This window comes from Aspergillus ambiguus, assembly GCF_047715705.1.
Source record: "Aspergillus ambiguus strain CBS 117.58 unplaced genomic scaffold BDV59scaffold_10, whole genome shotgun sequence".
Classification (NCBI taxonomy): Eukaryota; Fungi; Ascomycota; class Eurotiomycetes; order Eurotiales; family Aspergillaceae; genus Aspergillus; species Aspergillus ambiguus.
The window spans coordinates 480,406-498,685 of record NW_027395523.1 but is presented as its reverse complement, the minus strand read 5'-3'; the positions used below and the strand labels follow the sequence as shown (position 1 = coordinate 498,685).

The window sequence follows — 18,280 nt, the reverse complement described above, 5'->3', positions numbered from 1 at the left end:
TGGTGTTTCTCCAGCGAGGGCCGAAAGGTTAGAACCAAGAGGGTCGACATCCCATTACAGTGGCATGTGGATCAAAATAATAATCATGACGGTCAGAGGTAAGAACAAGGCACAGTGACAACTTTGCGAGGCCCGCGATAAGCAAACAATAATATCGTCTCACCCCGTGTTGCGGGCCCAAACATGCCCCGTTTACTGGCTTTCGTATGATGATGTATTCAGCCTCGATATGACCCCCGCATCTTTCCGATATAGTTGGTGTTCCCTCACCGAGGGTCGTCCCAAGACGAGATCCGTATGCCATCCTCTCACCACGTAGAACTTGGTCTGATAAATCTTGCTATCTCCGTATAAGCACCACTGTACCACCACCGTGCCGATAGACTTCACTTCCCCGCGGCCGGGCAGGGTGATTGATAACGGTTTTTCGTAAGTCCCAGCTATCATATTCAACCGCTTGTACACACTATCGGACATTACATTGATGTCGGTCCGGAAGTCAACCACTAGACGTCGTCGAATCTTCCCGCCGACGGCTGTGAAAATCAATATGTCATATATAAAATCGACGTCAGCTGCACGGCATCCTGATATTGGGCGTTGTGCAAACATCACATCTAAAGATTCGGTCAACTGCGCAGCTATTTCATCTTCTCTCTGCTCATAATCCAAAACGCCCTCTTCCTGCTTGTAGTTTGGAGGCTCTCCTTGGTCGAAATGGGTGGCCGCGCCGCGGGTTTTCTCTGGGAGGTTTTGAACAATCGGTTCAACAGGACGAGTTTTCCTCAATGAACTGACGAAGAAATTTTGAGAGTTTCGAATTAAGCGTGGGATCTTCTATCTCTCATGAGAATCAGTCATTGTATAGTCACAGTTATCGCGGAAAAGGTCGAAGTACGTGGTCTTTTTTCCTCCCGGAATTATCACCTCTGCCCATACGTTTTCCATTTTGATTATCTTCACGCCTGTTGGCTTTACTGTTGCCCCAAGAAAAGGGGGAATCTGCTGAGAACAGCATCAGCATGTCAAGCTTTGTGAGGCCGGCAGACCAAATACAGGCGAAACTCACCGGAGAAACACAGAGACATTGACTGTGTTATCTATATTCTCAAGATATCTAAGTCGATATGTATGATCTGGACCCCTCATGAGTATTTTGGCTGTGTGGGATCGATCATCCATCGATGACAACGCAGGCTGGTGCCGGAAGGGGCTTTTGAGGTGTTGGCGGCTCAGCCATCTCCGAGGCCCAGGACGCAAGTCTCCGGGACTAACTAATAATTGGCTAAGCTAATGCAGTCATCCCTTACTGGTAGCGATCATCATCAGTTGTATGACCTGATACCCAATATTAATAACATGGTGTGTACGGAGTATATTTCGAGATTACATGGAAGATACGGGGAGATAAAAATCAAGAAAACCACTAAAGTACTTCATGTGTGCCCCCCCAAGATCAGCTCGCCTTCGGACTCGCACTGGTCGCTTGCCGCGCTGCATGCCGTTGTTTTCTGTTCTCCTCTCTGATTTTGCCCTGGGCCGCTTGGACCTGAGTGTCGTTTGCCTTGTTGTCCGCCTCCTGTTGTTTTCGCTCCGCTGTCCGGGGCCGAGTTAGCATTATACATGAATACCTAGGGCAAGCCCAACCTTCAGGCTTTGGCCGGCTCGTGATTATCGCCACGGGCTTCCCTCTCTCTGCAAGACGCTTTCCTGTAGGGGAGCCCCGCCCAAACACAATATCACATTCGAAGCCGGGGGGGTCTCTGCCCAGGGCGTAGAAAGACTCCTTCTCCGTCCGCGGGCCGTCACGAGGATAGAGGGTTAAATGAACCACGCTAGTCCCAACATAACATCCACCTGGGACTCGAATAGACTGCCCCTCAGGGAGGTTTTGGAACTGATGTCCGGACAACTGAACAGTGGATCTGCCCCGTTGGGTGATGATGTTCTTGTCAAGGCTCTCATCCACCCGTCCTAGTAAGGAGAACTCCCCTTCCGAGTTGGGACGATAGCATCTGATTTCCATATCGATCTGATCTCGTCAAGGCTCGAGGTGAACAAATCCAACATCCAACAACCTAGGGCTTCGGTACGCGGGTGCTATGCACGACAGAACGGCCGGAGCAGACCCCTCCCCATTTTCGGAGCTCCCATATATAGCACTCATCCTCGACGAGGCTGAAATGGTCCCAAGGAGAACCGGGCTGTGGGAGGGTGATTTCGTCCGTCACAGACTACTGGGTTGGGGAGGAATCGGCGATCTAGCAACTCCAATCAGAAGACAACACAAGTATTGATATGCATGGGATGAACGGTTGGGCACTTACATGCAAGTTGATGCGGCTGACTTTATCCGAGGCATGCAGTGTCCAGGGCTAAGCCCTCGCGCTGTGGGAGGCGCACTGAGTGTATTCCTTGCCTTGTGCTTGGTATCATGAGGAGCTCCATGTCTATGCCGGCGATGAGGGGATAAGTCACTCCAGGGTATGTTGGCTCTTTACCGGCATGCCTTCGATTCGTGCTTTGTGCATTATTATGATCCAATTCGATATATGAATGAAATGTATCTACAATCCCCGCATATCCCAAGGCCCAACACAAGCCTGACTCCGATAAACCAAGACAACATATACAATGCCATCGCGAATATTTTTTCCCACCAATGACCCGCAAAGACAGTCCAATTGTCGAACAAACAAAATTAAAATAGATGCAGACAAGCGGTTTCGCTACTGTTTGAAGCTGGATAGAAAACAGACAGAGATCTTTCGTGGGTATCATAAGAATCAAACAAGAACCCTTGGAGAAGGCAGGCGAGTTGTTGTTAGGGTCCCGGCCACCGCACCTCACCCTCTTCACCGGGAACATCGTCACCGGGACGCAGAAAGACATAGTCACAAATCGCATGCCGTCCAAGAATGACGTCATTATCATTGATGTCAGCTACCAGGAAGTCGGTAGTATATGTGATTTTGCCGCGCTGGAAATGCCAATCGACCGAAACCATACCGTCAACGGGGACGTTGACTTTCTGCATTCCGGTCGACAGGGGGCACAACACCTCGTCGGAAGGCTCCAGTTCGAACCCCAGGGCTTCCGCTTTGTCGCGTGCTAAGATGTTGACCGCTGAACCGGTGTCCATCAGCAGGCGCATCGGCTCCTTTTGACAGTCTGCTCCGATCAAGTAGACAGAGTACACGAAGTCCTTATTCATTCTGGTTCCGACCAACTGGTTCGAGCCATCGCCTCCTGGCCCGCGGGACTCATCATCTACCAGTCTGCTCGGAGGGCTGTTTGGGTTCGGTGACCTCTGGGGGGTGGTCCGGGCGGTGGTTGAGTCCGCAGGGGACGCGTTCGATTGATCGGATGTGGGTATGCGGGAGGAGTCCACGCTGGAGCCGGATGCCGGAGAGAAGCCGTCTGGGTTATCTCGCACGACGACAGATTCAGATTGAAGGCCTTCCGAATCCCGACCGTGGGAGAGACTGGGTGGCGGGGTGGAAGAGGAAGAACGGTGAGGAGATGGGGGTGTCGATGGCACATGATTGCGGAGGGCGTTTCGATCGATGAGTGGGTTTACCGGGGAGGGATCGGGAGGACAAGAAGGCGGAGGAGATCCACGGCAACAGCATGGTCGCGATGGTCGTCGAGGCGGCATGGAGGGTACCTGTTCAAGGGGCGGAAGGTCGTCCTGGCAAGACTAGACAGACGTGTTAGGGTAAGGAGATAAGGATGTTGAGATGGTTAATATGATATATGGGGAAATCTGCCTACTATTGTCAGAGCTGTCCGATGACAGGGCGGTGATGAAGTATTGGTCGAGGGTGCGAGGGTGCGAGGGAGGGGACTGTCACGGCACAGGGTAGATGATGTGGAGCGGTAAAGACAAGAGATACATGGGAGTTGAAGGAGACTGTCGGCGCCGACCTGGGACAGCAACAGAGGGAGGAGAATGGGAGGGGTAGGAAAGAAGAAGAGCGAAAGGGGAAAGGAAAGTTAAGCAGAAAAAGGGACGACCGTCAATCGATGGATCGGTTGGACCAGGGCGGGAGTTACGACGTGAGGTGACTGGCCGATGGTCGAAGCGGTGATCCACTGCCACATCCTTCCCTGCGTTGACACTTTATGCAAGAATTGAAATGGCAATGATCAGAAAAATCCCGCTTAGAAAATTAGGAAGATATTATAGTCACAGCAGGTCCGGCTCAGGTACTGTGTAAATCCACAGGAACCAGTATAGGGTGTGACATCATGACCCGGTATCGGACACCGCCTTCAGCCACCGCCTACCACCTTGCGTTAGGCTTCTTTGCGTTCCATTGACATCCGTGATTACTAAGTCAGTTAATCATCGGACCATCAGCGATCATTCTTCTCCAGATTTCATCAGCTTCAACTTCATCCTCCTGCATAATCTCTTCCACCGACGATAACCCTTCCAAATCCTCCCCCAGCATGCCTCTTGACGGGGTCAAGAACATCATCCTAGTAAGTCCTCCCATGCCTCTCCAACCCACACGCACACAACCCCTCCCTCCCCTCTCTTATCGATAACACCACACATTACAAATACACCGATGCTAACACTCGCAGGTCCTCTCCGGCAAAGGCGGCGTCGGCAAATCCTCCGTAACCCTCCAACTCGCCCTCTCCCTAGCCCTACAAGGCAAATCCGTCGGCATCCTCGACATCGACCTAACAGGCCCCTCCATCCCCCGCCTCGTCGGCCTCGAAGACGCCAAAATCACCCAATCCCCCGCCGGCTGGCTGCCCGTCCCTGTGCACCCCGCCGACAGCGACAATGGCACAGGCTCCCTACGCTGCATGTCGCTCGGGTTCCTCCTCCGCGACCGCGGCGACGCCGTCATCTGGCGCGGGCCCAAAAAGACCGCCATGATCCGGCAGTTCCTCTCGGACGTGTCGTGGGGGGAGACCGATTACCTGCTGGTGGACACGCCGCCGGGCACGAGTGACGAACACATCGCGCTGGCGGAGCAGCTGCTGACGCTGGCGACGACGGATGCGGCGCGTGCGGCCGCCACGGGACTGCCCCGGTTGGCGGGTGCGGTGCTGGTCACGACCCCGCAGGCGATTGCGACGTCGGATGTGCGGAAGGAGGTGAACTTCTGTGTCAAGACGCAGATCCCGACGCTGGGCGTCGTGGAGAATATGTCGGGGTATGCGTGTCCGTGCTGTGGGGAGGTGTCGAATGTGTTCTCGAGTGGGGGTGGGAGGACCCTGGCGCAGGAGATGGGGATTAAGTTTCTCGGGGCGGTGCCGGTGGATGTTAAGTTTGGGGAGCTCGTGGAAGGGAAGATTCAGGATGGAAGTGAGAGTGATGAGGACGGGGAAGGGGAGGGGGAGACGTCGCGAGAGTCGCAGGCGGAGGCGGAGGCGGTCGATGAACGGCCGCTGGCCCAGAAGTATAAGGACTGTTGGTCGTATTCGCGGTTTGAAGGGTTTGCGCGGACATTGCTTACGGATATAGAGGGTGTCTAGGGTGACTTTGTTATACGATGCATGCATGTGATGATGAATATATACCCGTTTCCTATTTGGTCTAGACTGAAAGAAGACAATATATACTACGGCGTGGCATCAACACCGAGCTAAGCGCGCGGGTCGGCACGCTGTGCTTCGCGTTGGAGCATCGCTCGCAAGCGCATCTCGGCAGTGTCTTCGGACCGGGATCCTTCACTATCCTGTGTCGCATTCCGCAGCCAGCCAAAAAGTGCCTGCACGTCCGCCAGGACCGTTGCGTCAGCCCGACATGACGTCCCCACGCATGGATTCCGCGGCGCGTCATGAGAGAGGTTGCTCACCCCCGGGGGCAGCGGGGCGTATGAAGACGCAGAGGCGTCAGGATGTCCACCCGCTTGCGCATCGAGGAGCATCTCCGACACAACTGCGGGGGTAGATATATCCTGAGCCGGGTCATCCGCACAGGATGGAGATTTACTTCCCAGCAGGGCTCGCCCCGAAGATCGTGGTTTCGACGCAAACTCCCTAGTAGCGGCGGGCGGTGCTAGACTTGACGAAGGGTCCGACGTCTGGTTGAAGACCATGGACCGTGGCGTGTCAGGCTGTGCTTGGGCGGAGACCCCATCTCCACCGGAGAAAGCCAGCATCGACTGATATCCAGCATTGTGGACAGGCCCCCCGGCCTGTCGGACTTGCTCCACGTATCCGTACAGCGGGAAGGAGACATACTCCCGGCCATCCGCCACGCTCTGTTCGTCGTCGTAGATAACCACGTTGTCCGTCTGTCGTTCGTGGTCGGGGCTGGCTTCCTCGACCTGCCCGAGGCCACCAGGGGGAGCGCGGATCTCCCCCAGTGGCGCGATGTGACTTCCGTACTCGTTGGCTAAGCTCAGCTTGCTCCGTCCGCAGATCTCACCGATTGAGTCCAGCGTGGAGCGAATATCGGGTTCGATGGCGCGTAGAATTCCGTCGATGCTAAACTCCTGCTCCGAGGGGAGCTCCGGGCCTGACCGTTGGGCAGACCGGCCGGTCAAGATGCTGCTGCTGCCCCCGACGAACGGGAATGAGCGCCGCAACGGCATCTTAGACGACGTCTCCGGGGGACCATCGGGACCGCCCGAGTACGACCGGACGAGGACCGGTTGCGATGCCAGGGTGGATGACCGGCCACTGGAGGGTTGGGTGTGTCGGTTCTTCCACGGGGACAGGGGTCTTGGGGTTCCATTCAGTTGACGGGTGGCCGTGGTACGATATGCGCGCGTGGTGTCGTCGATGGTCGTAGACTCACAGCGTCCGTGGGCGTGGGACGGACCAGATGTATCAGTCACAGACGAGACCTGCGACCATCGCCGATGGGGGAGAGAAGAGGGGTGAGTATGAGAAGAAGAAGCGGCCGGATGGACAGGTGCCCGGTCGGACCTATAATCCATTTCGCTGCAGCGACTGTCTCGCAGGGAAACACGCCGGGGTGAAATGGCCGGAGGGATGAGACACAGCTTCCCTAATTGCAGAAGAGGGGGAACACGACTAGACCGGTGTCAGACCCCCGGCGGCAGATCATCAAATGCTAGGGAGGGATCAAGCGCCTGTCATACGGCGCAATGCTCGGACACGTATTGACGCCCCCATGCACCCGCTTGGAGGAGGGGTGGTAATGGCTCTGCATGGAGGTGGAAGAGGTTCACGAGGAAGTCGACGACATGCTGGCATGCAGCTGAATGCTGTCTGACTCCAGAGGGAGACGTCTGATTGCTGGAGAGTCGGGAAGATGCAGGAGGAAGACGTGCGCTGGTCGAATGAGAGACGACGAAGGCGGAACAGAACCACTTGGCCTCAGGCTCACCACCGCTTGCTTCCTCTCTCGGTCTCTCTTCCCTCCACCACACCAACACTCCTCCCTCCACACGACACCAGCTCCTGCCACCGGTGTGAGACAATGAACAAGTTCCGTGTATGCATCCCACCTGTCCCTATCATGGCCCCCGATTGACCGTGATGCGGCAGTTCGGTGACTCCGATGAGGAGTTCGACGACGACGACACCACAGGCCTCCCATTCCCTGAGCCTCTCTCGCGCGCCTCGTTTCTCTCTCCTGACTTTGATCCCGCCAAATACCTCTCCTCTCTCACCAATCGACACCAGAGTCTGGAAGACCTCCGACAGGAACTCCGCGAGTTGGACCAATCGCTCAGCCGGGAGCTGCTAGACCTGGTCAACGAGAATTACCAGGACTTCTTGTCGCTGGGCGTAGCGCTGCAGGGTGGCGAGGAGAAGGTTGAACAGGTCCGTGTCGGTCTCTTAGCCTTCCAGAGGGACGTCCAGGCCATCCGAGATAAGGTGGAGGCTCGGTGCCAGGAGGTCCAACAACTCATCGACGAGAAGAAGGGGATCCGGCGGAATGCAAACGTCGGCCGGGCCCTTCTCGATTACGCTGATCGTGTCGAAGAACTCGAGCGGAGACTGATGGTTGGCGGCGAAGCACCCAACCGTCCACAGAAAAGGCCCACCGACCAGTCCGATAGCGAGTCCGATTCGGATCTCCTAGACAGCGAGAGCGAAGAGGATAGCGATGACGAGGAGCTCCCGAATGGCGCACACGCCGCCCCTCTGGTGTCTCTCAAACGATTGGAGCACCATATCCAGAAATATGTCTACCTGATCCGGTTGGCGTCGCGAATCGGCGACCAACACCCGTTTATCCTCAATCAACAGCCGCGGTTGTCGAAGATCCGGTCCGCCGTCCTCCTGGACTTGAAGACAGCGTTGGAGCAGGCGAGCCATGCGGGCGAAAAGCGCGATACGAAAACGCTGGCTGTTCTGCGGCTCTACAAGTTGATGGGCGAGGACACGAGTGCGGTCACCGCGCTGAAGAACTTGAAATTATAGCTGTAATCTCTTGGCGGCTGGTTGGACCGTTTGCATAGCGTCGGCGTTGGAGTGCTTTAAAATTTCTAGATATCAAACAATGTACCATTATACACCGTGCCCTTCCTAATAAAACATGATTTGTACACCCAGACAGGAAGCTAATTTACAGACCGCGCAAAGATGCAGTATCGGGGGAATTGTCGGACTTGAACTCTCCGTTCAAACTGAAGCCAGGACCGTTGGTCGAGCTCAGTACCTGTTCCGTGCGTCAGCGTACAGCTTCACCTATAGCTCACACTACAGGACAACTCACCACTTCGTAGATCTCCTTGTTGATTCGGTCGTTCAGACCAGCGGCATCCTTCTTGATTTGTTCGATGGTCGCACGAAGGTTGTCGCGCAGCTGCTCGGGGGAGAAACCTAATTGACCGATCGGGAGACGAATGACCGCGTCACGCTCTCGGTATACCGTACCACCACGCAGCATTTCCACACGAGACGCAACATCTTCCACCACAGTACCGGTCTTTGCACTGGGCATCAAACCCCGGGGACCGAGAACCCGACCCAGGCCCGCCTTGTTCAGGGCGTCCAGACTGTCGGGATGGGCGATACAGCGGTCGAACTCAATCTTGCCACTCTTCACAGCATCAAACACTTCCTGCTCTCCAACCAGGACCGCGCCGGCGGCGCGAGCCTCCTTCTCGTGTCTCGACCCGGGAGGGCAGACCACACAGATTCGCGACTCGGTCTGGACGGAGTGAGGGAATCGCAACATGTTCCGGATGACGGGGCCATCCTTCATCGTCCGGAGTCGCACGTGGACTTCGTATTTCGACACCGTGGGTTCGCGGCCGACTTCGAATGCGCGGATATATCTAGATTCAGAGACAAGTCAACCAGATGTTTGAAGCCCTCTGGAATCGACAGCCAGTACCTCATCGCATCACACAGCGCAAACTGTTCAACATCTTTCAAATTCTTCTGACGGAACTCTCTGGGGCCCTTGCGGCCCTTCTTGGGCTTCTCTTTCTTGCCCTTGGCCTGGGGGTTGTTCTTAGCTCCGCGAACCTGCTGGAAGCCGGAGAGCATCGGGGCCATTGACGTCGGACGGAGAGGGGAACGACATGAGGAGAGAATACTCCGTGCCGCGGAGGGCAGGAGGTGGTTGTAGGAGGACATGTCGACCGGCGATGGTGATGGGAAGGAGGCGGCCTGATGCGAGGGAATCGGACGAGTTGAATGTTTTCTGCCCCGACAAGCTGCGGCCCGGTCGGAACTACCTTCCTCCGGCGGCATCCCCGTTGAGTCAAATAAATCCACTGCCCCTCCATCCGCCTGTCTTCTCCCCTCGTCGTCAATCAATTCGATTCCTGTCGAGCATCATGTCCGACATGAAGCTCGTCCTGGCCGCCAAGGCCAACCAGGCTGCCGTTCTGCCCGTTCTTCTCGTCGCAACCTCCATCAACGAGGCTCGTCCCAGCCCCGTCATCTCGATTTCCTACGAGGACGCCGCTGTTCTCCCAGACGGTGACAAGGCTGTGGTCCAGTTCACTGGAGTCAATGGAAAGCCTGTCTATGGAACTGCGAATGTCATTCAGGAACTCCAGGCCAACTTCCCCTTCCTTAAGGCCAAGGATGCCCAGTTGGTATGAGTGGACCGGAACACTGCATCATCTGAACGGTACCGCTGACTGTACATTTCTCAAGGAAACCGAGTGGCTCGCTCAGGTTGAGTCCTTCACTACCCTGGACTTCAAGGCCCTCGATGCCCCTCTCCAGCGTCTGAACTCCCACCTCATGCTGCGCTCCTTCGTTGTCGGTTACTCCCTCTCCACCGCCGACATTGCCCTCTGGGGTGCCATCCGTGGCAACCGTGTCGCCGTGTCTACGGCCCGTAAGGGTACCCTCGTGAACCTGACTCGCTGGTTTGCTTTCTTGGAGAGCCTTTGCCCCTGGGCTACTGCCGCCTTGGAGACCCTCAATGCTACTGCCAAGGAGAAGAAGGAAAAGAAGGGCAAGGAGAGCAAGGAGAGCACGGGTAAGGCCAACTACAACATTGACCTGAGAAACACGGAAAACGGCGTGGTGACCCGTTTCCCCCCGGAGCCCTCGGGATACCTCCACATTGGCCACGCGAAGGCTGCCCTGCTTAACGACTTCTTCGCCCACGAGAAGTATAACGGCACTCTCCTGGTGCGCTTCGATGACACCAACCCCACGAAAGAGAACCAGGAGTTCCAGGATGCCATTGTTGAGGATCTGGAGCTCATGGGCATCAAGCCCGATCGCACGTCCTTTACGAGTGACTACTTCGACCAGTTGTATGAGTACGGATGCCGCATCCTGCGCGAGGGCAAGGCCTACGCCGACGATACTCCCCAGGAGACGATGGCCCACCAGAGAATGCACGGAGAACCCAGCAAGAACCGCGACAACAGCGTCGAGGAGAACCTCGCCCATTTCGAGGAGATGAAGAAGGGCACCGAGGAGGGTCTGAGATGGTGCATCCGGGCTAAGATCTCCGTGGACAACCCTAACAAGGCTATGCGGGACCCCGTCATCTACCGATGCAACCCGACGCCTCACCACCGCACTGGCACCAAGTGGAAGATCTACCCTACCTATGACTTCTGCTGTCCCATTGTCGACTCCATGGAGGGTGTTACTCACGCCCTGAGAACCATCGAATACCGTGACCGCAACCCCCAGTACCAGTGGTTCCTGGACGCCCTCAACCTGCGTCATGTCCAGATCTGGGACTTTGCCCGCATGAACTTCATCCGCACACTGCTTTCCAAGCGCAAGCTCACCAAGCTGGTGGAGACCGGGACCGTTTGGGGCTGGGATGACCCCCGCTTCCCGACCATTCGGGGTATCCGTCGCCGGGGTATGACCATCCCGGCACTGCGCGAGTTCATCCTCAAGCAGGGTCCTAGCAAGAACATCACCAACCTGGACTGGACGCTGTTCTGGGCGACGAATAAGAAGTACATTGATCCGGTTGCCCCCCGCCATACTTGCATTCTGAAGAAGGACATGGTTCCGGCTACGGTCAAAGGAGCTCCGGCCGCGTACACCGAGGAGAAGCCTAAGCACAACAAGAACCCGGCCGTTGGTATGAAGAAGGTTGCCTACAGTGGCTCTCTGCTGTTTGACCAGGATGATGCCAAGACGTTCAAGCAGGACGAGGAGATCACCCTCATGAACTGGGGTAACGCCATTGTGCGCAAGATCGAAACTGACGCTTCGGGTGTGGTAAAGAACCTGGAGCTGGACCTTCACCTGGAGGGCGATTTCAAGAAGACCGAGAAGAAGGTCACTTGGTTGTCTACAGAGGGTCAGGACCTGGTTCCGGTGGAGCTGGTGGATTTTGACTATCTCCTCAACAAAGACATCCTCACGGAGGACGACAAGCTGGAGGATGTGTTGAACAGCAAGACGGAGTTCCGCGACGAGGCCGTCGCCGACGGTAATGTGGCCGACCTCAAAGAGGGTGATATTATCCAGTTTGAGCGCAAGGGCTACTATCGTGTCGACCGTCCGTCTGCGCCCGGCCAGCCGGCGGTGCTGTTCAACATCCCTACGGGTAAGACGGGCAAATAGAGTAGTTTCTTCCTGAAAAATTTTTAGTCAAATAACGTGAATGATCATTGACGAATACGTTTTATCATGAACTTTCTTCCCTTCCACCAGAAGTTTCCCTCGCAGTTGCATTGCCGGAGCTTATATGCTGGTGGTGACGGCATCGATTGCTAGGCCGATATCAGGTGACCGCCGGGTTCTCGTGGACTCCCTCCGGCCGAGCCGTGAAGGCAGTCGGTAAGGGGCTCTTGATATTCTGCTAGTTAATTGCTGGACATAACATTAAGACGAGAGAAGTATGAGGGGATGGATGCATAGGAAGTATAGGAGTCTATCAATGGTGAAGGAGGCGCTTTTGCTGGCCATGCGCTAGGCCCGATCGGGACGAAGTATATACTTCTCGACTTCACTTCTCACCACCGCACTCGATCTCGTCTCTCTTCCATCACCTTCGCTTTCCAACAAATCCCTCCCACCACGAATGCCGACTGGAAATTTCCGGATCAATCAAAAAAGTCCAAAAGCTTAACGCATTGGTGCTTCTCCACTGGTCTCCACGGATCCCCCGGGTTCCAATGATCTGTTCTCCCGGCCATTTCCAAGCCCTGATCCCTGGATATCATCATCGCGTCATACGGTCCGGTCAGAGTCAATTCCTTTGTCTCACCCTCTCATCGTTGAGCGTCGCACGATTTCTGAGGTACCTACCTCCCTTGTACCCATCCATTCTCGGGACCTTCCCTTCATGTGTCGGGACGGTACCTTCGGATAGACCACCACGGTCTCATACGTCAAGACCCCCTAAGGAGCTGTCAAATCAACGAGTCATGCCCCTCGTTGCGAGGATCTACGGTTCTGGTCGCGCCCAATACCAGAGCTTGCTGTCCTCCTCCTCTATCCTCCAAACCCGCGGGGGAAGACGCGGGTAAGTATCTGAAGTATGACTGACTAGCCGGAAGCTTCCTGGACTCTACTACGTCAGCATGATAGTCGTCGATGTAGAACGACTGGACTGAGGGACTGACCAAACCATGTCCCTTGTATCAGCCCGCCTTGTAATCACTACGTCTCCCTGAAGGCCAGAAAAAAATTCTCCTCCCCTGTTTCTTCGCCCATTCTTCCTCGCGTTCCGGACAGGGAGGTCCTCTTCGTTTCACGGTGTCTCCTGTCGTTTCGTTCCTCCTCTCTCTTTTTCTCTACCTCCTAAATTCACTCACTGCTGCCGGTTCTCAGGTAAAAAGAGCCGTGCATAGCGCTCCGCCATCGCCCATAGCTGCTCCTGCTGTCCCACAGCAACTAACCGAGGACGCCAATATGGCCGACCAAAGCGGTGCGACCCCCGACCCCGAGCGCGGTACTGCGCCCTCTCGTATCTCCGTATCGGAGGGACGCTCGTCGCGACGGGTTTCCCGCGTTTCGTACAAAGAGGACTATGCCAATCTCGATGAGTACGGCAAGCTCGTCAAGTACGCCTCGACCTTCCGCGAAGCCGGTGGCCAACGGGGCGATGAGAATGTCGAGATGCGGCGCGTCTGGTATGCGCCCTGGAAGAAGCGCAAGGTCATCATCAGATCCGAATCCGCCGAGGGCGTTCAGTTCCCCGAGGAATGGCTCCTGACCGATATCCGTCAAGGACTGCCCAGCTCCGAAGTCCCCGTCCGGCGTCGTCGCTCGGGATGGAACGAGCTGGTGTCTGAGAAGACTAACCCCATCGCTCAAATCCTGGGTTACTTCCGTGGTCCCATTCTGTATGGTAAGTACCGATGCCGAATGGCCGGCTCAGGCCGGAAACACGCTTTGTGGACATGCGTCTGACTCCGCGTAGTTATGGAACTTGCTGTGCTGCTTGCTGCGGGTTTGGATGACTGGATCGATTTCGGTGTCATCATTGGTATTCTGTGCTTGAACGCCGCTGTCGGTTGGTATCAAGAGAAACAGGCTGCAGATGTCGTCGCTAGTCTTAAGGGTGACATTGCAATGAGAGCAATGGTCATTCGTGATGGTCAGCAACAGGAGATTCTGGCCAGAGAGCTGGTTCCTGGTGATGTGGTACGTACATGTCGTCTCTCTTTGGGCTCGGCTTTTCCTGTAGTTTAGGTGTATTAACTCGCTTGGCAGATCATCATCGGTGAGGGTCAGGTTGTCCCTGCTGATGCTCGGGTTATTTGTGATTACAACGACCCCAACGGATGGGAAGAGTTCCAGACGATGCAGGCTCAGGGCGATCTCAGTAGCACTTCAGAGTCGGATCTTGAAGAAGAAGAAGCCCCAGCTAATGCCGGCAATGCGGAAAATACCGGCAATCCTGGCGACGGGGGCAATGAGAAGCAAGAGGAAACCCAGGAGAGCGCCGCACCAGCCCGCAAGCGCGGATACCCTATTCTGGCGTGTGATCACTCGGCCATCACTGGAGAATCTCTTGCCGTCGACCGCTATATGGGCGGGATGATTTTCTATACTACCGGCTGTAAGCGTGGTAAGGCCTTTGCCGTTGTCCAGACCGGCGCAAAGCATTCTTTCGTTGGTAAGACGGCTAGCATGGTGCTGGGCGCTCGCGGCGCTGGTCATTTCGAAATCGTCATGGATAACATCGGTACATCTCTCCTGATTATTGTCATGGCTTGGATTTTGGCCGCCTGGATTGGAGGTTTCTTCCGCCACCTGCCAATCGCCTCGCCCCGTCAGCAGACCCTGTTGCACTACACCTTGGCCCTGCTCATTGTTGGTGTTCCCGTCGGTCTGCCCGTGGTCACTACTACTACCATGGCTGTTGGTGCAGCGTACCTGGCAAAGAAAAAGGCTATTGTGCAGAAACTCACTGCTATCGAATCCTTGGCGGTATATTCTTCCTCCTCATCCTTTCTCTGAAGATCGTGCTAATCCGATAACACTAGGGTGTCGATATCCTGTGTTCCGATAAAACCGGTACGCTCACTGCGAATAAGTTGAGCATTCGGGAACCGTACGTCGCCGAGGGTGTGGATGTCGACTGGATGTTTGCCGTGGCTGCTCTCGCCTCGTCTCACAACATTGATTCTTTGGACCCCATTGACAAAATCACGATCCTCACTTTGCGCCAGTATCCTAAGGCACGCGAAATCCTCCGCAGAGGATGGAAGACTGAAAAGTTTACTCCCTTCGATCCAGTGTCCAAGCGTATCGTGACCATTGCCACCTGTGATGGAATCAGATACACCTGTACCAAGGGAGCTCCAAAGGCTGTGCTCCAGCTTACAAACTGCTCCAAGGAAACTGCCGACCTCTACAAGAAGAAGGCCCAGGAGTTTGCCCACAGAGGTTTCCGCTCCCTAGGCGTTGCGGTACAGAAGGAGGGAGAAGAATGGACCCTCCTCGGTATGCTTCCGATGTTTGATCCTCCCCGCGAGGATACTGCGCAGACGATCAACGAAGCGCAGCAGCTTGGAATCAGCGTGAAGATGCTCACTGGTGATGCTATCGCTATTGCAAAGGAGACGTGCAAGATGCTCGCCTTGGGTACTAAGGTGTATAACTCCGACAAGCTCATCCATGGTGGCCTTAGTGGAGCCATGGCTAGTGATTTGGTCGAAAAGGCAGACGGTTTCGCAGAGGTCTTCCCAGAACATAAGTACCAAGTGGTGCAGATGCTTCAGGAACGCGGTCATTTGACGGCAATGACCGGAGACGGTGTCAACGATGCCCCATCCTTGAAGAAGGCCGATTGTGGTATTGCTGTGGAGGGTGCTACTGAAGCTGCCCAGTCCGCCTCAGACATCGTATTCTTGGAGCCCGGATTGTCTACGATCATTGACTCCATTAAGGTGGCACGTCAAATTTTCCACCGCATGAAGGCTTATATCCAGTACCGTATTGCGCTTTGCTTGCACCTGGAAATCTACCTGGTGACCTCCATGATCATCATCAACGAGAGTATTCGGGTTGAACTGATCGTCTTCCTTGCTCTTTTCGCGGATCTGGCAACCGTTGCGGTGGCGTATGACAATGCCTCGTTCGAACTGCGACCCGTACAATGGCAGCTTCCAAAGATCTGGTTCATCTCCGTCCTGTTGGGGCTGCTCCTGGCACTGGGCACCTGGGTGGTTCGCGGCTCGATGTTCCTTCCGTCCGGTGGTATCATTCAGAACTGGGGTTCCATCCAGGAAGTCCTCTTCCTTGAAGTCGCACTGACCGAGAACTGGCTCATTTTCGTCACTCGAGGCGCTGACACCTGGCCATCCATCCACCTCGTGACTGCTATTCTGGGCGTGGATATTCTGGCCACGATCTTCTGTCTGTTCGGATGGTTCAGCAACGAGACCATGCCCACCAATCCGGCGACTTCTTTCGTGGAAACTACCAACGGTTGGACTGACATCGTCACCGTGGTCCGCGTGTGGGGTTACTCTCTCGGTGTGGAGATTGTCATCGCCTTGGTCTACTTCATGCTCAACAAGTTCAAGTGGCTGGATGACTTGGGCCGGGCCAAGCGCGACAAGGGTGATCTTAAGATCGAGAACCTGCTCGGCCATCTGGCTCGTCTGACAGTCGAGTACGAGCAGCCCGGTCAGGCCCCTGGTCGTTTCTACCTGGCTGCCAGCAAGGAGGAAGAGGATGCGGAGTAAATTGCTTGCTCCAAAACTTTTCCCCATGCTGTGGGGTCGCTGTGCGTCTAGCCTTGTGGTGCCCTAGAGTCTACTGGTCGACTGCATGGAGTGTCCTCAGACACTACAATGGTAGGAGATGGGAAAATTGAAGTTTGCTGCAGATTACAGATATTACTTGTAGGAGGGGTTGATATCAATATCTGGCCATATCGACTTGTTAATTATTAATAGTATTGAGTGGTTTAATTGAATATAGCTGCGTTGCTACATTACGAGCTTCGACCGTAGCCATCTACGCCTACGACCTTCTTTATCCAAAATCATACCGATCACTGGCCTTGCACCTGCGCCCAGATGTCCTCCAGATCGCGGCCCATGAGTCTCTCGGTTTCCTTTTCCATCGCCCGACGAGACGGCAGGGTGCGCTTCGAGATGGCTGCAGCCGATTCTTCACGCGACATTTCCACTGCTTTGATCAGCACTAATTCCGTTAAAAGGGTCGGTCAAGCATACCATGGGCATAAACAGCTGCCCTCTTTCCACTGAACATGGCATGAGGCACATTCGTGCTCCCATCCGAGTTCGCATCGCCAACAGCATATACACCAGGCACACTCGTGCGCATGCCCGAGAAGCTCGTCGTATCGATCTTGTCATCATCCATCTGCAGACCCAGCTCAGCCGGGAGCGTCGACCGCTGCGCAGTGGGATAATTCGTGATGAACGCATTCCGCTGCAGGGTCTGTCCATCGGCAAACTTGACCTCGAAGATATCGAACTGTCTGCCCTCATCATCACGATGCACGTCGCCGTCCTGCACGCGACGGAACGACTCGATCGTGCGGTTGTCGATGCGCACATTCCACGCCTTCAGCTGCGCCTCCCAGTTAGGCTTGTCCTTCGTGAGCTGCGCTTCCACCTCAGCAGTCTGCGTGCCATTCGCTAGTGCCACCACATCCGTGTTCAGCGTGTGAATCTCCAGCATGCTGCCTACTGCGTCGACAAGGCTGCCCAGGATCCCGATCGGCTGGTCCCGATGCTCGTACCCGTCACACCACGGACACCAGTACGCGCCCTTGCCCCAGATCTCCTCCAGCCCCGGCGTGGCCGGCAGCACATCCACCAGCCCCGTGCCCAGCACAACCTTGCGCGCCGAGTACACGTTGCCGTCGGCGTCCTTGGCCTCGAAGTACGCCGTCTGGTTCGCGTCCGTCAGCGGCGTGACGGACACGATCTTCTTGTCCACGATGCTCGCCGTGTCGTACTTGGAGATCTGCTCGCGCGCGAGCCCGCGGAACTTGGCCGGCGGCGTGCCTGTGTCCCGGCGTTAGTTCTGTAGGTACTACACTACGACTGCGTGGGTGGAGGGAAGGTGATAGAGACGCATACCGTCGTTGCCGATCACATCGTGCATGTTTCGGGTCGGCGCGTTGCGGTACTCGCCCGAGTCAAACATCACAGTCTTGCGACGCACGCGGGACAGGCCGCTGAGGACGCTCAGGCCGGCTGGACCGCCGCCGACGACGATCACGTCGTGGGTGGTCTCCGGGACGGACGCCGCGAGGGCTACCGTCAGCGAGGCAAAAAGCGTGTACAGGAGAGATTTGGGGGCCATGATGCGTATGTATGTATCGCAGGCCGCGGGAGGGAAGGTGAGAGGTAGATATTATCTATATGAGTCGTCCTCATCCCTTCCCCTGTCTCCTTTTATACTCCTGAGTGCATCGCCAAGCATGCACAGCTGCGGGAATTGGGTCCCCCGG

General features: G+C 55.6%; 10 protein-coding genes across 10 annotated transcripts; 4 read left to right on the top strand and 6 right to left on the bottom strand.

Moving 5' to 3' along the window:
* Nucleotides 1–26: 26 nt before the first annotated feature.
* On the bottom strand, nucleotides 27–1,301 carry BDV59DRAFT_12673 (retropepsin-like aspartic protease). Its single transcript, XM_073686904.1, has 3 exons — nucleotides 1,070–1,301; nucleotides 940–1,002; nucleotides 27–837 (listed from the first exon to the last, which is right to left on the bottom strand). The coding sequence occupies exons 2-3, from the start codon at nucleotides 946–948 to the stop codon at nucleotides 193–195; spliced, it is 654 nt and encodes a 217-aa protein (XP_073549314.1). The 5' UTR covers nucleotides 949–1,002; nucleotides 1,070–1,301; the 3' UTR covers nucleotides 27–192.
* Nucleotides 1,302–1,323: 22 nt separating this feature from the next.
* BDV59DRAFT_12642 (uncharacterized protein) lies at nucleotides 1,324–2,256 on the bottom strand. Its single transcript, XM_073686896.1, has one exon. It carries the CDS (start codon nucleotides 2,024–2,026, stop codon nucleotides 1,457–1,459), a length of 570 nt encoding a protein of 189 aa, XP_073549313.1. The 5' UTR covers nucleotides 2,027–2,256; the 3' UTR covers nucleotides 1,324–1,456.
* A 489-nt stretch (nucleotides 2,257–2,745) lies between these two features.
* On the bottom strand, nucleotides 2,746–3,862 carry BDV59DRAFT_12651 (retropepsin-like aspartic protease). The gene is made up of 2 exons (XM_073686898.1): nucleotides 3,771–3,862; nucleotides 2,746–3,700 (listed from the first exon to the last, which is right to left on the bottom strand). Exon 2 carries the CDS (start codon nucleotides 3,656–3,658, stop codon nucleotides 2,825–2,827), a length of 834 nt encoding a protein of 277 aa, XP_073549312.1. The 5' UTR covers nucleotides 3,659–3,700; nucleotides 3,771–3,862; the 3' UTR covers nucleotides 2,746–2,824.
* Nucleotides 3,863–4,229: 367 nt separating this feature from the next.
* On the top strand, nucleotides 4,230–5,554 carry BDV59DRAFT_12621 (Mrp/NBP35 family ATP-binding protein). The gene is made up of 2 exons (XM_073686892.1): nucleotides 4,230–4,488; nucleotides 4,594–5,554. Exons 1-2 carry the CDS (start codon nucleotides 4,456–4,458, stop codon nucleotides 5,497–5,499), a joined length of 939 nt encoding a protein of 312 aa, XP_073549311.1. The 5' UTR covers nucleotides 4,230–4,455; the 3' UTR covers nucleotides 5,500–5,554.
* On the bottom strand, nucleotides 5,536–7,309 carry BDV59DRAFT_175676 (uncharacterized protein). Its single transcript, XM_073689303.1, has one exon. It carries the CDS (start codon nucleotides 6,909–6,911, stop codon nucleotides 5,610–5,612), a length of 1,302 nt encoding a protein of 433 aa, XP_073549310.1. The 5' UTR covers nucleotides 6,912–7,309; the 3' UTR covers nucleotides 5,536–5,609.
* BDV59DRAFT_175675 (COG2 family protein) lies at nucleotides 7,310–8,447 on the top strand. The gene is made up of 2 exons (XM_073689302.1): nucleotides 7,310–7,432; nucleotides 7,486–8,447. The coding sequence occupies exons 1-2, from the start codon at nucleotides 7,418–7,420 to the stop codon at nucleotides 8,365–8,367; spliced, it is 897 nt and encodes a 298-aa protein (XP_073549309.1). The 5' UTR covers nucleotides 7,310–7,417; the 3' UTR covers nucleotides 8,368–8,447.
* BDV59DRAFT_175673 (mitochondrial 54S ribosomal protein uL1m) lies at nucleotides 8,448–9,639 on the bottom strand. The gene is made up of 3 exons (XM_073689301.1): nucleotides 9,287–9,639; nucleotides 8,663–9,227; nucleotides 8,448–8,605 (listed from the first exon to the last, which is right to left on the bottom strand). Exons 1-3 carry the CDS (start codon nucleotides 9,529–9,531, stop codon nucleotides 8,513–8,515), a joined length of 903 nt encoding a protein of 300 aa, XP_073549308.1. The 5' UTR covers nucleotides 9,532–9,639; the 3' UTR covers nucleotides 8,448–8,512.
* Nucleotides 9,640–9,704: 65 nt separating this feature from the next.
* BDV59DRAFT_175672 (glutamate--tRNA ligase GUS1) lies at nucleotides 9,705–12,012 on the top strand. The gene is made up of 2 exons (XM_073689300.1): nucleotides 9,705–9,998; nucleotides 10,060–12,012. Exons 1-2 carry the CDS (start codon nucleotides 9,735–9,737, stop codon nucleotides 11,953–11,955), a joined length of 2,160 nt encoding a protein of 719 aa, XP_073549307.1. The 5' UTR covers nucleotides 9,705–9,734; the 3' UTR covers nucleotides 11,956–12,012.
* A 1,222-nt stretch (nucleotides 12,013–13,234) lies between these two features.
* BDV59DRAFT_207131 (putative plasma membrane H(+)ATPase) lies at nucleotides 13,235–16,698 on the top strand. Its single transcript, XM_073694938.1, has 4 exons — nucleotides 13,235–13,687; nucleotides 13,760–13,983; nucleotides 14,053–14,772; nucleotides 14,829–16,698. The coding sequence occupies exons 1-4, from the start codon at nucleotides 13,249–13,251 to the stop codon at nucleotides 16,533–16,535; spliced, it is 3,090 nt and encodes a 1,029-aa protein (XP_073549306.1). The 5' UTR covers nucleotides 13,235–13,248; the 3' UTR covers nucleotides 16,536–16,698.
* Nucleotides 16,699–16,846: 148 nt separating this feature from the next.
* On the bottom strand, nucleotides 16,847–18,132 carry BDV59DRAFT_207128 (NAD(P)/FAD-dependent oxidoreductase; the record flags this gene model as incomplete). Its single annotated transcript, XM_073694937.1, has 3 exons — nucleotides 16,847–16,983; nucleotides 17,031–17,831; nucleotides 17,907–18,132. 3 exons carry the CDS (start codon nucleotides 18,130–18,132, stop codon nucleotides 16,847–16,849), a joined length of 1,164 nt encoding a protein of 387 aa, XP_073549305.1.
* Between the last annotated feature and the right edge of the window lie 148 nt (nucleotides 18,133–18,280).